This window comes from Cherax quadricarinatus, chromosome 48 (genome assembly GCF_038502225.1).
Source record: "Cherax quadricarinatus isolate ZL_2023a chromosome 48, ASM3850222v1, whole genome shotgun sequence".
Classification (NCBI taxonomy): Eukaryota; Metazoa; Arthropoda; class Malacostraca; order Decapoda; family Parastacidae; genus Cherax; species Cherax quadricarinatus.
In genome coordinates, this window is record NC_091339.1 from 4,294,670 (window position 1) to 4,310,285 (window position 15,616).

At 44.2% G+C, this 15,616-nt stretch overlaps 2 protein-coding genes across 9 annotated transcripts in view; one reads left to right on the plus strand and one right to left on the minus strand.

Annotated features, from left to right (window-relative positions):
* Window positions 1-15,616, plus strand: part of LOC128696147 (protein lin-10) — a 921,476-nt gene that overhangs the window by 462,173 nt on the left and 443,687 nt on the right. The gene's annotated exons all lie outside the window — the stretch shown is intronic.
* LOC128696149 (uncharacterized) overlaps window positions 2,033-15,616 on the minus strand; it is an 81,350-nt gene continuing 67,766 nt past the window's right edge. Inside the window, exons 5-6 of the mRNA XM_053787293.2 lie at window positions 3,433-3,569; window positions 2,033-2,512 (exon numbers count right to left, since the gene is read on the minus strand). Of these exons, the coding sequence (XP_053643268.1) occupies window positions 2,384-2,512; window positions 3,433-3,569 (266 nt within the window). The 3' untranslated portion in view covers window positions 2,033-2,383. The remainder of the gene's footprint in view (window positions 2,513-3,432; window positions 3,570-15,616) is intronic.

The window sequence follows — 15,616 nt, forward strand, 5'->3', positions numbered from 1 at the left end:
TTTTGCCGAGTCTTTTGCTTTCATAGGGAGTGATTTTCGTGTGCAAATATGGTACTAATCCCTCTAGGATTTTCCAAATGTATATTATCACGTATCTTTCTCGCCAGCGTTCCAGGGAATACAAATCAAGGGACTTCAACCGTTCTCAGTAATTAAGGTGTTTTATCGTATTTATTTATTCCATGAAGGTTCTCTGTACACTCTTCAGGTCAGCAATTTCACCTACCTTGAAAGGCTGTGTTAGTGTGCAGCAATATTCCAGCCTAGATAGGACAAACGATCTGTAGAGAGTTATCATGGGCTTGGCTTCCCTAGTTTTGAAGGTTCTCATTATCCATCCTATCATTTTTCTAGGAGATGCGGTAAATACATTGTTGTGGTCTTTAAAAGTGAGATCCTCCGACATTATCACTCTCAGGTGCTTTACATTAGTTTTTCTCTCTTTTGTCTGGTTAGAATTTGTTTTATGCTCCGATATAGTTTGAATTTCCTCAGGTTTTCCATATCGTAGTAATTGAAATTCCTCTTCATAAGCTAAATATTGTTTTCTGTGGCCCATTTAAAGATTCGTTTGATGTCCGCCAGGAGTCTTGCAGTGTCTTCGATGGAAGACACTGTCATGCAAATTCGGATGTCATCTGCAGATGAAGACACTGCGTTGTGGCTTACATTCCTGTCTATGTCAAATATGAGGATGAGGAACAGGATGGGGCGAGTATTGTGCCTTGTGGAACAGAGCTTTTACAGTAGCTGCCTCAGACTTTACTCTGTTTATTATTACTCTTCGAGTTCTATTTGTTAGGAAGATATAGATCCATCTACCAACTTTTCCCGTTATTCCTTTATTACGCATTTTGTGCGCTGTTACATCATGGTCACATTTGTATACTATATCTGCATTTTGTTTATCTTCTGTAGCATCCAGGACCTTGTCATAGTGGTCCAGTAGTTGGGACAGGCAGGAGCGACCTGTTCTAAACCCATGTTGCCCTGGGTTGTATAACTGATTGGTATCTAGATGAGTGGTGATCTTGCTTCTTAGAACCCTTTCAAAGATTTTTATATGGGGCGTTAGTGCTATCGGTCTGTAGTTCTTTGCTATTGCTTTACTGCCACCCCGGTGGACTGGGGCTATGTCTTATTTGAAGTGACTGTGGGATGACCCTTGTGTCTATACTCCCTCTCCATAGAATGCTAAAGGCACGTGATAGGGGCTTCTTTCAATTATTGATGAACCAGAGTTCCACGAGTCTGGACCTGGGGCAGAGTGCATGGGTATGTCATTTATTGCCTTTTCGAAGTCAAGTGGTGATAGGATAATATCAGAGATGTTTGAATCGAACAAATTCTGAGTCTTGGTCATAAAAAAACCATTTAGGTCGTTAACTCTCTGTCTGGTTAGCGGCTCACTAAATACTGAGTCATACTGGGACTCTAGTAAGTCACTCCTTTCCTCTTTGTCATTTGTATAAGCCCCATCTCGTCTAAGTAGGGGCCCAGTACTGGATTTTGTTCTCGACTTAGATTTGGCATAAGAAAAGTAATATTTCGGGTTTCTTTCAATTCCTGCATTCTTCCTGCATTTCTTGTCTCCTGGAGGATTCCTCAAGCTTACGTTTTATATTTGCTATTTCGCTGACCAGTGCCTCCCTTCGTATTACAGATATACTGGCCCCTTTCAGCCACTCTGTGATTCTTCGCCTTCGCCTGTGTAGGGAGCGCTTCTCTCTTTCTAGTTTACATCTTCTCTTCCTTTGCCTTGAGTGTACCTCAAGTGCCACATAGTTAATTTTCTCTCTCTCTCTCTCTCTCTCTCTCTCTCTCTCTCTCTCTCTCTCTCTCTCTCTCACTACACACACACACACACACACACATGTATAATATATATATATATATATATATATATATATATATATATATATATATGTGAGAGTGTGTGTGTGTGTGTGTGTGTGTGTGTGTGTGTGTGTGTGGTGCTGAATAGGTAAAATTGGTCATTTAGCAAGAACTCATTTAAAATTAAGTCCTTTCTAAAATTTTCTCTTATACGTTTTAAAGATATATTTTTTTATTTATGTTAATGTAAAAATTAGTAATTTTGTACCAAAAGAACCTTAGAAAACTTACCTAACCTTATTATAACAAGCGCAATTTAATATAGCCTAATCCAACTAAATATATTTTAGATAAGTTTACAATAATTTAATAATAAACAAACGCAATGAATTATATTTTTTTCGTTAGGTTCAGAATGAGTTTTGCTTGCCTTATTCGGCAAGAAGAGCGTTGCTATTCAAGCCAAAATCCCAAGATTTTTTTTTCTGTTCGGCAAGACATATATATTACTGAACGTGCAGGTGTGTCATGACTGAGTACAGGTGTGTCATGACTGAGTGCAGGTGTGTTCGACAGTTACATCCCACTCTGAGAGGAAGTAATTTCCAGCAACAGGTCCCCTGAGTGCCAGGTCTCTGGTCAGCTGGCTCAGGTCAACTCCCTCGCGACCTGACGTCTGAAGAAGGAAAACAGTGAGTGAGAAACAGTTTTAAACGCTGCATTGATAAGAGAGAGACATGTTTAGAAACGTCTCGCCTGCACAGCAAGATGTTAGGTAAGACACATATGCAACGGTTAGGTATCTTTATTTCGAAACGTTTCGCCTACACAGTAGGCTTCTTCAGTCGAGTACAGAAAAGTTGATAGAAGCAGAAGAGACTTGAAGACGATGTAATCAGTCCATCACCCTTAAAGTTTTGAGGTGGTCAGTCCCTCAGTCTGGAGAAGAGCATTGTTCCATAGTCTGAAACAATATGGAGTTGAAGTGACAGGATGAAGCCTTATATGCCATTTTAATGTTCACTCTGTCAGACACTGCAACACAAGGGTATCTTGGTACAGACCTGAAATCAACTTGGATAACTTCTACTAGTGAGAATGGCTGGATTTGAGAGGGACCTGACCTCCCAACGACTACATTCTTACCTCTACTAGTGACCTAAATCTCACCTCCTGGCGGTATTTAAGGATCCATACTGTTACTTCAACTCCATATTGTTTCAGACTATGGAACAATACTCTTCTCCAGACTGAGGGACTGACCACCTTAAAACTTCGAGGGTGATGGACTGATTACATCGTCTTCAAGTCTCTTCTGCTTCTATCAACTTTTCTGTACTCGACTGAAGAAGCCTACTGTGTAGGCGAAACGTTTCGAAATAAAGATACCTAACTGTTGCATATGTGTCTTACCTAACAACCTGTCGGTATTTTATACCATTTTAATGTTCACAGCAGGATACAGGCGGATACATCATTCGAGACACATGTGTCTCATTCATCAATCTTGTAGTTATGTACCATGTGACTCATCATGTTTGTGTTTGGAAACTCTTCTTATCCGAGGCGCCAAGTATTCAAAGTAGAGTGACTGACCTGACATGATCTGGCGGAGGGTAGGCCAGCAGTGTTGGGTGGAAGGGTAGAGTGCTGCAGGTAGACCAGGAACACCAGACGGTGGTGACCTGAGTCTTGTGCAGGTCGAGGACCCTCGTACTCCACCAGTTCAGTACCTGAGACACAAACCAACAAGAACAATTTTAAAGAGACAGTTTTATCTTCATATTATTTAAGTATGTCTGAATGGGGGTTATGGCATTTAATTACGCTTCTTCCAGTAGGGACTTTCGCCCCTGGTGGGCGAGACGTCTTCACAATAAAGTGCCATAATCCGCATTGCATAGTTTTTTACAAACTGTCTGTGTACTCTGCCACAGACTGTAATACCACGTCTTGGTATTACAGTCACATAGCCGGCATGGCTTCCAACACCATTACTAACCTGTTAACAAAGAGGATCGCACAACTCATAGCATCCAACTCTGGTATTTGCAACAAATCCCTCCTCCAGGCTGTGGGACTGACCCCCCTCAAAACTACGTCTTCGAGGGTGATGGACTAATTACATCGTCTTTATATCTCTACTGATTCTGCTACCTCCTGTGTGGTAAGTTAGGTATCTTTATTCCGAAACGTTTCGCCTACACAGTAGGCTTCTTCAATCGAGTACAGAAACGTTGGCAGAAGCAGCAGAGATGTGCAGACAATATGATCAGTCTGTCACCCTGGAAGAAGCATACTGTGTAGGAGAAAACGTTTCGAAATAAAGATACCTAACTGTTACACGTGTGTTCTGTTTATGAAGTGTACGCGAAGGAAACATCTACACGCCCCAAACATCGCATCAACGAACACAGTAACCATTACCAAAGGATGATTTAACACGCCTGCACCACACGCCGTAACATAACCATCTCACAGGCTTCTAAAGTGCCAGGCTTTTCATCAAAGAATGTGACGTACGAGGCTCACTCTCTTTAGAAGCTCCTCTCAACACTGTTGACAACATCATGGCTCAAAACATACGCTCTTTTATGATTCTGGAGATATTTGTCGAAGCAGGACACAACAATCACCTGGATCCACACTCCAGCCCCTACACCACCTCGCACACTATACATGTACGCCCTGTCTTTTTATTTTCTGTATTGAATTAATATAGTCACTGGTGATTGAAAGAGTCTCCTTAAGGTCCGAGTTACCACATAGTGGAGAAATACAGAGTTCAATCACTGGTGCATGTGTGTTGGGAACGTTTGGATGGTGGGTCCTCAGTTATTCCTCATTTTGAGTTATAAGAACTTAAGAAGGGAGTGAGAAGTGCTATGGTGATGCCAACAATATGTGGAAAAAAGATACTTATGTATAGTTCAAGATATTTATTATAAGAAACGTTTCGCCACGAGTGACGTCTTCATTAAGACTGAAGAAGTCACTCGTGGCGAAACGTTTCCTGTAATAAATGTCCTGAACTGTACGCAAGTGTCTTCTTCCACATAAGACTGGAATAATTCTGCAGTAGGCTTACTGGTCCATACTAGACATGTCTAACTCACACCCACACTCATTCCATTCTATTTTTAAAGCTACCTTAAGTTCTCGCTTCAGTTTGGTCCAGTCGTCAACATCACCATTATTAAAGCGGTGCAGCAGTGATTTCCTTACTGTCTAAGCCTAAATTTCTCCAATTTGAACCCATTTCTGCTAATCACGTCTTGGCTTGATAAGATACTTCTAACACGTTATTTATATCCCCATTTATCCCTGCCTTTCATTTGTACACCAGTTGTATCGTCCATCATACTCCAGAGAGCGCAGACATAGTCCGCTCAGTCCATCCTTGTAGGAGATATGTCTAATACATGGGATTAACTTCGTCTGGTATGTTTGCCAGCACATTTATGTCCTGACTAAGGATATATAAAGCTGAAGTATAACTTGAAGACTCGTGTTATTTACATTTCTTGATATGAAACCAAGAATTCCATTAGCTTTATTAACATTTATTCACTGTTGTCTTGGTTTAGATTACCAGAACTCATAAATCTTTTTTCGCATTCAGTGTGATTAAGATCTACATTGTTATATTTATAAGTGTCATGGACATTTTATTTTCCCGGAATTAGGATCAAACTTTTGTCTGCATTAACCTGCATCTGCCACCTCTCCAGCCATTGCTTCAATGTATTCAGATCTTCCTGTAGCACTCAGTCCTCTTCAGAATTTATTTGACGGCCTATTTTAGTGTCATTGGAAAACTTGTTTATATCGCTATTTATCCCCTTATATACGTTATTTATGTTTATTGTGAATAAAGTGCTCAGCACTGACCCTTGTGGAGCACCGCTTGTGACACTTCCCCACTCTGATTTCTCCTCATTTGTACAACGTCTTTGTTGCCTGTCAACCACTCCTCTGTACAGGAGGTTTTCCTTTCTATTCCTTGTTTCTTCAACAGTCTTCTGTGTGGAACTGTATCAGAGTTCTTATTGGAGTCAATATTCACAATATCGGATTCCTTAACATGATCTACCGCCTCAAATACCTTAGTGAAAAAAGTAAATTCGTAAGACAAGAACGCGCCTTTGAAACACTGCCGAGATTCACTTATTATCTTTCAAGGTGGGTTCGAATTGCTTCTGCAGTTGTTGATTCCATCAATTTTCCCCACACTGGAGGTTACCCTGATAGGTTCTTAGCTTCAAATTATTGACTAATCTTCTGCTTTGTAGACAGGAATCACATTTACCATTTTCCACTTATCCTTCATTATACCTGTTTTTAGTTATATGTTTAAAAAACTTGCTAATAGTTTGTTAAGTTCTTCTTTACATTTGTTTACAAGCCTTGAGAGCAGTTCATCAGGATCCTGGGTTTGGTTTGGTTATAATCTGTCTACTTGTCTGAGAACTTTGTCACTGGTGACTTGGATCTTCCTTAACTTATTTTCATCATGACGTATCTTTTATTTTTGAAATTTAACAATTATTTTCCTGTGTAAAAACTGAGAGGAAATAAGTGTTAAAGATTATACACATTTCTTTGTCACTTAAAGTGTGCTGACCTCAGCAACTTTTAAGTGGGCCAATCGTCCCAGTAATCTTCTCAGTAATCTTCTTAGTAATCTTCTCAGTAATCTTCTCAGTAATCGTCCCAGTAATCGTCCCAGTAATCTCAGTTATCTTCCCCATAATCTTCTCAGTAATTTTCCCAGTAATCTTACTTCTGTATCCTGTATACCATAAATAAACTTTTGGGTTGGTCTTCCATTCTCTTACCACTTTAATTTGATAATCTCTTTTGGATCTTCTTATTGCATTTTTCGTGTCTCTCTTTATTTTTTATTTTTTTTTTTACTCGCCGGTATTCTCCCGGCCCGGGTCTTTTCCAAGTAGTGGTGACCCGGCCTTGGCTACCTATCTGGGGAGTGTCTCGAGACTTAAGTCTCCCATGGGAGGAGGTACAAGTACCCCCTCATCTTTGGGACCAACTGTCCCCAGGACTAGCCACATTCCCCGCCCTCACGGGGCTCGTAGAGAGAAGCTAGGCCTCTGGTCTGCCATCTGCCCCGCCCCAAAGGGGCTCGTGGGGATGGCAGTCTTGTGAGCTCTCTTTAAATGAAAATATTTGTTTCTAAGTGTCACTCTCTGGTAAGTCGCCTCTCAGTGTCTCTCAGTTGACTCAGGAGATGTTGGAGTTCTTTATTCATCCATTGAAGGTCATCTTTATTTGATTTATTTTTCCCTATATGGAAAAATAAGTTTCCTAAGCTGCTTGAACTATGCTTTGAAAAAAGTCACAGTGACCAGCATCTGCTCCATCCCGCTCCACAGATTATCTTCGGTCAGGTCACATCAGCTCACTCTACCGGGATAATCTCTTTGCAGCAGAAAATCGGCTGCTCGGAAGTCAGGGGCCTTGACTTTATTAAAATATTAAGGTAATTCCATAAAATACCGAAGCTAATTTGTGATATTATCTCTAGATTCAAAATTAATCTTAAGATTATTGATTTGAGAATCCTTGTTTGCAAGAGCAAAGTTAAATAAGTTATTTCCTTTGGCTGGCTCTTGTCACAAACTTAAAAAAAAAATCTGGACCGTTTCTAGAAAGTTTCTAGTTTCTAGGTTTCCTGCCAAAATATTCCACTCACTTTGGCTACTCATAATATCCAATTAAGACAGTATTTTCGAATTTAGATGCCTTAGTAATTTCGTTCCATAGAAGTTTACTATATTCCCTGTCAAGGTTTGAGGCCTGTAAATAATTCCTAAGATTAGCTTTACACGTCGCTGGAGAAACTGAAGCCACATAGATTCAGTATCCGTCGCTTCCACTTTAATATCTTGTCTAATGCAACAGTTTAAATTACCTCTGACACACATCGCCACTCCACCATCCTTCCTGTCGATCCTATCTATGTGGAATAATTTATAGCCTTGTATGTTGCATTCACTAGGCATGTCCTGCCCTGCAAGTTGAAGCAAGTCTCTGTTATTGCAATAATATCTGTGTTTCTTGCACATCTTACCTCGTCTCTCTTACGTCTAGTTCTCCTTTTATTAGTATAGTCAACCTTATCTAATTCCCTTGATTTTTATTACTAACTATATGATGAACTCTGATATTTTGTTATGGTTTTCCTAAAATATCTTAGTAATTGTTGCTTCCTCCGTGCCTAGTGTTGCTTCCTCCGTGCCTAGTGTTGCTTCCTCCGTGCCTAGTGTTGCTTCCTCCGTGCCTAGTGTTGCTTCCTCCGTGCCTAGTGTTGCTTCCTCCGTGCCTAGTGTTGCTTCCTCCGTGCCTAGTGTTGCTTCCTCCGTGCCTAGTGTTGCTTCCTCCGTGCCTAGTGTTGCTTCCTCCGTGCCTAGTGTTGCTTCCTCCGTGCCTAGTGTTGCTTCCTCCGTGCCTAGTGTTGCTTCCTCCGTGCCTAGTGTTGCTTCCTCCGTGCCTAGTGTTGCTTCCTCCGTGCCTAGTGTTGCTTCCTCCGTGCCTAGTGTTGCAACCCATTTGTTCCTCACATACACCATACCACCAGGGGTGGTAGCACTACGACCCCTGGTGGTAGTTAGCACTACTACCCGTGGTGGGAGTGTTAACTACTACCTCTGGTGGTGGTCAGCACTACTAAGCCTGGTGGGAGTGTTAACTACTACCCCTAGTGGTGGTTAGCACTACTAAGCCTGGTGGGAGTGTTAACTACTACCCCTGGTGGTAGTCACACTACTAACCCTAGTGGGAATGTTAACTACCATCCCTGCCCCAGGGAGATGTACCCCATCCTTTGCCGGCATATCAACTTTACAATAGAAATTATCCCAGTTAATGGGATAGCAAGTTCTTGGCAGTATTAGTCTAGAATGTACAATCAGTACCTTGGCTGTCCATTCAGTGTGCACTCCTAGGTAATACGCTTCATGTGACTGGGATTCCTCCCTTGAACCTAATTAAATGTATAGTTGTACTGTACTTAAGTAGCAGCTCCTGTCTCCTGCCCTTCCCAGTATCATTTCTTCAGTGTCACATTACCAGACATGATATTACCCATCATGTTGGTCATGTCACCAACACCAGCTCCAAGAAAACACCACCTGTCTCACCTTCCCATCTCTGTAACAGAAGGTACGCTCCATATATCTATTTTGAGATTCGCCAACCAAGAGAATATTGTTACCTTTACTGGTAGAGGGATTAATGGTACCATTATTCTCCTTGACCACTGAAACGCATTTGTCCTGGAGAACAGAAAAACGATATCGTACCTTCAAGTTTGTTGTTGTTACTTTCCTCGGTGTGTTTCTTACTTTACTGCAAACCACTTCCCATATGTTATTGCTGCCATCCATGCTACTGCTGCCATCCATGCTACTGCCACCCTACTACTGCTGCCACCCTGCTACTGCTGCCATCCATGCTACTGCCACCCTACTACTGCTGCCACCCTGCTACTGCTGCCATCCATGCTACTGCCACCCTACTACTGCTGCCACCCTGCTACTGCTGCCACCCTGCTACTGCTGCCATCCATGCTACTGCCACCCTACTACTGCTGCCACCCTACTACTGCTGCCACCCTGCTACTGCTGCCATCCCTGCTACTCCTGTCATCCCTGCTACTGCCACCCTGCTACTCCTCCCAACCTGCTACTGCCACCCTGCTACTCCTGCCACCCTGCTACTCCTGCCATCCCTGCTACTGCCTCCCTGCTACTGCCACCCTGCTACTCCTGCCATCCTGCTACTCCTGCCATCCCTGCTGCTCCTGCTATCTCTGCTACTCACTTCTGCCACCCTGCTGCTCCTGCTATCTCTGCTACTCACTTCTGCCACCCTGCTGCTCCTGCTATCCCTGCTCCTCACTGTTGCCACCCTACTGCTCCTGCTATCTCTGCTACTCACTGTTGCCACCCTGCTGCTCCTGTTATCTCTGCTACTCACTTCTGCCACCCTGCTGCTCCTGCTATCTCTGCTACTCACTTCTGCCACCCTGCTGCTCCTGCTATCCCTGCTCCTCACTGTTGCCACCCTACTACTCCTGCCATCCCTGCTACTTCCATCAGTGCTGCTCCAGCTGTCTCTGCTACTCACTGCTGCTATCCTGCTACTCCTGCCATCCCTGCTGCTCCTGCTATCTCTGCTACTCACTGCTGCCATCCTACTACTACTGCCATCCCTGCTGCTCCTGCTATCTCTGCTACTCACTGCTGCCATCCTGCTAATCCTGCCATCCCTGCTGCTCCTGCTATCTCTGCTACTCACTGCTGCCATCCTACTACTCCTGCCATCCCTGCTGCTCCTGCTATCTCTGCTACTCACTGCTGCCATCCTACTACTACTGCCATCCCTGCTGCTCCTGCTATCTCTGCTACTCACTGCTGCCATCCTGCTAATCCTGCCATCCCTGCTGCTCCTGCTATCTCTGCTACTCACTGTTGCCATCCTACTACTCCTGCCATCCCTGCTGCTCCTGTTATCTCTGCTACTCACTGTTGCCATCCTACTACTCCTGCCATCCCTACTACTGCCATCCCTGCTGCTCCTGTTATCTCTGCTACTCACTGTTGCCATCCTCCTTCCCTTCACTACCACCTACCACTGGTTGCTAAACATAACCAAACGAATTTCCAGTCTCATATTTCCAGACTCTGCCTGATTTTCTTCCTTGAGAAGTAGAAACCTCCGTGAGAAGTAGAAACCTCCGTGAGAAGTAGAAACCTCCGTGAGAAGTAGAAACCTCCTCCTCCTCCTTCAACACCTCGAGCGCTGACTCTAAGAGGCTAAAGAAGCAATCCTTGGTAACACTGTAACACTCCACACTAGTAACTGCCCTGGTAACACCAGCAGACATGGTAACACTGTAACACTCCACACTAGTAACTGCCCTGGTAACACCAGCAGACATGGTAACACTGTAACACTCCACACTAGTAACTGCCCTGGTAACACCAGCAGACATGGTAACACTGTAACACTCCACACTAGTCACTAGCTGGTAACACCAGCAGACATGGTAACACTGTAACACTCCACACTAGTAACTGCCCTGGTAACACCAGCAGACATGGTAACACTGTAACACTCCACACTAGTAACTGCCCTGGTAACACCAGCAGACATGGTAACACTGTAACACTTCACACTAGTCACTAGCTGGTAACACCAGCAGACATGGTAACTGTAATACTCCACACTAGTAACTGCCCTGGTAACACCAGCAGACATGGTAACACTGTAACACTCCACACTAGTAACTGCCCTGGTAACACCAGCAGACATGGTAACACTGTAATACTCCACACTAGTAACTGCCCTGGTAACACCAGCAGACATGGTAACACTGTAACACTCCACACTAGTCACTAGCTGGTAACACCAGCAGACATGGTAACACTGTAACACTCCACACTAGTCACTAGCTGGTAACACCAGCAGACATGGTAACACTGTAACACTCCACACTAGTCACTAGCTGGTAACACCAGCAGACATGGTAACACTGTAACACTCCACACTAGTAACTGCCCTGGTAACACCAGCAGACATGGTAACACTGTAACACTCCACACTAGTCACTAGCTGATAACACCAGCAGACATGGTAACACTGTAACACTCCACACTAGTCACTAGCTGGTAACACCAGCAGACATGGTAACACTGTAACACTCCACACTAGTCACTAGCTGGTAACACCAGCAGACATGGTAACACTGTAACACTCCACACTAGTCACTAGCTGGTAACACCAGCAGACATGGTAACACTGTAACACTCCACACTAGTCACTAGCTGGTAACACCAGCAGACATGGTAACACTGTAACACTCCACACTAGTCACTAGCTGGTAACACCAGCAGACATGGTAACACTGTAACACTCCACACTAGTCACTAGCTGGTAACACCAGCAGACATGGTAACACTGTAACACTCCACACTAGTAACTGCCCTGGTAACACCAGCAGACATGGTAACACTGTAACACTCCACACTAGTCACTAGCTGGTAACACCAGCAGACATGGTAACACTGTAACACTCCACACTAGTCACTAGCTGGTAACACCAGCAGACATGGTAACACTGTAACACTCCACACTAGTAACTGCCCTGGTAACACCAGCAGACATGGTAACACTGTAACACTCCACACTGGTCACTAGCTGGTAACACCAGCAGACATGGTAACACTGTAACACTCCACACTGGTCACTAGCTGGTAACACCAGCAGACATGGTAACACTGTAACACTCCACACTGGTCACTAGCTGGTAACACCAGCAGACATGGTAACACTGTAACACTCCACACTAGTCACTAGCTGGTAACACCAGCAGACATGGTAACACTGTAACACTCCACACTGGTCACTAGCTGGTAACACCAGCAGACATGGTAACACTGTAACACTCCACACTAGTCACTAGCTGGTAACACCAGCAGACATGGTAACACTGTAACACTCCACACTGGTCACTAGCTGGTAACACCAGCAGACATGGTAACACTGTAACACTCCACACTAGTCACTAGCTGGTAACACCAGCAGACATGGTAACACTGTAACACTCCACACTAGTAACTGCCCTGGTAACACCAGCAGACATGGTAACACTGTAACACTCCACACTAGTCACTAGCTGGTAACACCAGCAGACATGGTAACACTGTAACACTCCACACTGGTCACTAGCTGGTAACACCAGCAGACATGGTAACACTGTAACACTCCACACTAGTCACTAGCTGGTAACACCAGCAGACATGGTAACACTGTAACACTCCACACTAGTCACTAGCTGGTAACACCAGCAGACATGGTAACACTGTAACACTCCACACTAGTCACTAGCTGGTAACACCAGCAGACATGGTAACACTGTAACACTCCACACCAGTCACTAGCTGGTAACACCAGCAGACATGGTAACACTGTAACACTACACACTGGTCACTAGCTGGTAACACCAGCAGACATGGTAACACTGTAACACTCCACACTGGTCACTAGCTGGTAACACCAGCAGACATGGTAACACTGTAACACTCCACACTAGTCACTAGCTGGTAACACCAGCAGACATGGTAACACTGTAACACTCTACACTAGTCACTAGCTGGTAACACCAGCAGACATGGTAACACTGTAACACTCCACACTGGTCACTAGCTGGTAACACCAGCAGACATGGTAACACTGTAACACTCCACACTGGTCACTAGCTGGTAACACCAGCAGACATGGTAACACTGTAACACTCCACACTAGTCACTAGCTGGTAACACCAGCAGACATGGTAACACTGTAACACTCCACACTAGTCACTAGCTGGTAACACCAGCAGACATGGTAACACTGTAACACTCCACACTAGTCACTAGCTGGTAACACCAGCAGACATGGTAACACTGTAACACTCCACACTAGTCACTAGCTGGTAACACCAGCAGACATGGTAACACTGTAACACTCCACACTAGTCACTAGCTGGTAACACCAGCAGACATGGTAACACTGTAACACTACACACTGGTCACTAGCTGGTAACACCAGCAGACATGGTAACACTGTAACACTCCACACTGGTCACTAGCTGGTAACACCAGCAGACATGGTAACACTGTAACACTCCACACTAGTCACTAGCTGGTAACACCAGCAGACATGGTAACACTGTAACACTCTACACTAGTCACTAGCTGGTAACACCAGCAGACATGGTAACACTGTAACACTCCACACTGGTCACTAGCTGGTAACACCAGCAGACATGGTAACACTGTAACACTCCACACTGGTCACTAGCTGGTAACACCAGCAGACATGGTAACACTGTAACACTCCACACTAGTCACTAGCTGGTAACACCAGCAGACATGGTAACACTGTAACACTCCACACTAGTCACTAGCTGGTAACACCAGCAGACATGGTAACACTGTAACACTCCACACTAGTCACTAGCTGGTAACACCAGCAGACATGGTAACACTGTAACACTCCACACTAGTCACTAGCTGGTAACACCAGCAGACATGGTAACACTGTAACACTCCACACTAGTCACTAGCTGGTAACACCAGCAGACATGGTAACACTGTAACACTCCACACTAGTCACTAGCTGGTAACACCAGCAGACATGGTAACACTGTAACACTCCACACTAGTCACTAGCTGGTAACACCAGCAGACATGGTAACACTGTAACACTCCACACTAGTCACTAGCTGGTAACACCAGCAGACATGGTAACACTGTAACACTCCACACTGGTCACTAGCTGGTAACACCAGCAGACATGGTAACACTGTAACACTCTACACTAGTCACTAGCTGGTAACACCAGCAGACATGGTAACACTGTAACACTCTACACTAGTCACTAGCTGGTAACACCAGCAGACATGGTAACACTGTAACACTCCACACTGGTCACTAGCTGGTAACACCAGCAGACATGGTAACACTGTAACACTCCACACTAGTCACTAGCTGGTAACACCAGCAGACATGGTAACACTGTAACACTCCACACTAGTCACTAGCTGGTAACACCAGCAGACATGGTAACACTGTAACACTACACACTAGTCACTAGCTGGTAACACCAGCAGACATGGTAACACTGTAACACTCCACACTAGTCACTAGCTGGTAACACCAGCAGACATGGTAACACTGTAACACTCCACACTAGTCACTAGCTGGTAACACCAGCAGACATGGTAACACTGTAACACTCCACACTAGTCACTAGCTGGTAACACCAGCAGACATGGTAACACTGTAACACTCCACACTGGTCACTAGCTGGTAACACCAGCAGACATGGTAACACTGTAACACTCCACACTGGTCACTAGCTGGTAACACCAGCAGACATGGTAACACTGTAACACTCCACACTAGTCACTAGCTGGTAACACCAGCAGACATGGTAACACTGTAACACTCCACACTAGTCACTAGCTGGTAACACCAGCAGACATGGTAACACTGTAACACTCCACACTGGTCACTAGCTGGTAACACCAGCAGACATGGTAACACTGTAACACTCCACACTGGTCACTAGCTGGTAACACCAGCAGACATGGTAACACTGTAACACTCCACACTAGTCACTAGCTGGTAACACCAGCAGACATGGTAAGGTGACCTTTGCTGAACACTTCACTGTCTGCTTGACATGCCAAATATTTTTGTAGTGTGAGTGCTATCTTCATTTCTAATGATTAAGACTTTCTTTCTATCGTTCTGTCTCTTTCTCTTTCTGTTTCCCCACTGAGTTGCATCTGCCACTTGCATGCTGCTAAGTGTTGCAAGTGTTGCACAAGTTGACTGGTGTTCTTCCAGTGTGTTGTTTCATCTGTTATGTCTCTCGTCGTTAATCAAATTATTTATGTACGTTATTGACTCCTTCGTCAAGGTTATTAATATTAATTATGAACCACAGAAGACCCTAAACTGACATCTGTGGAACATAACCTAACTTAACTTAACGTAATCTAACCTAACCTGACTTAACCTAACTTAGCCTGACCTAACCTAACCTACCCTGACCTAACCTAACCTACCCTAACCTAACCAAACCTAACCTAACCTAACCTAACCTAACCTAACCTAACCTAACCTAACCTAACCTATGCTAACCTAACGAAACCTAACCTAACGTAACCTAACCTAACTTAAACTAACCTAACCAAACCTAACCTAAC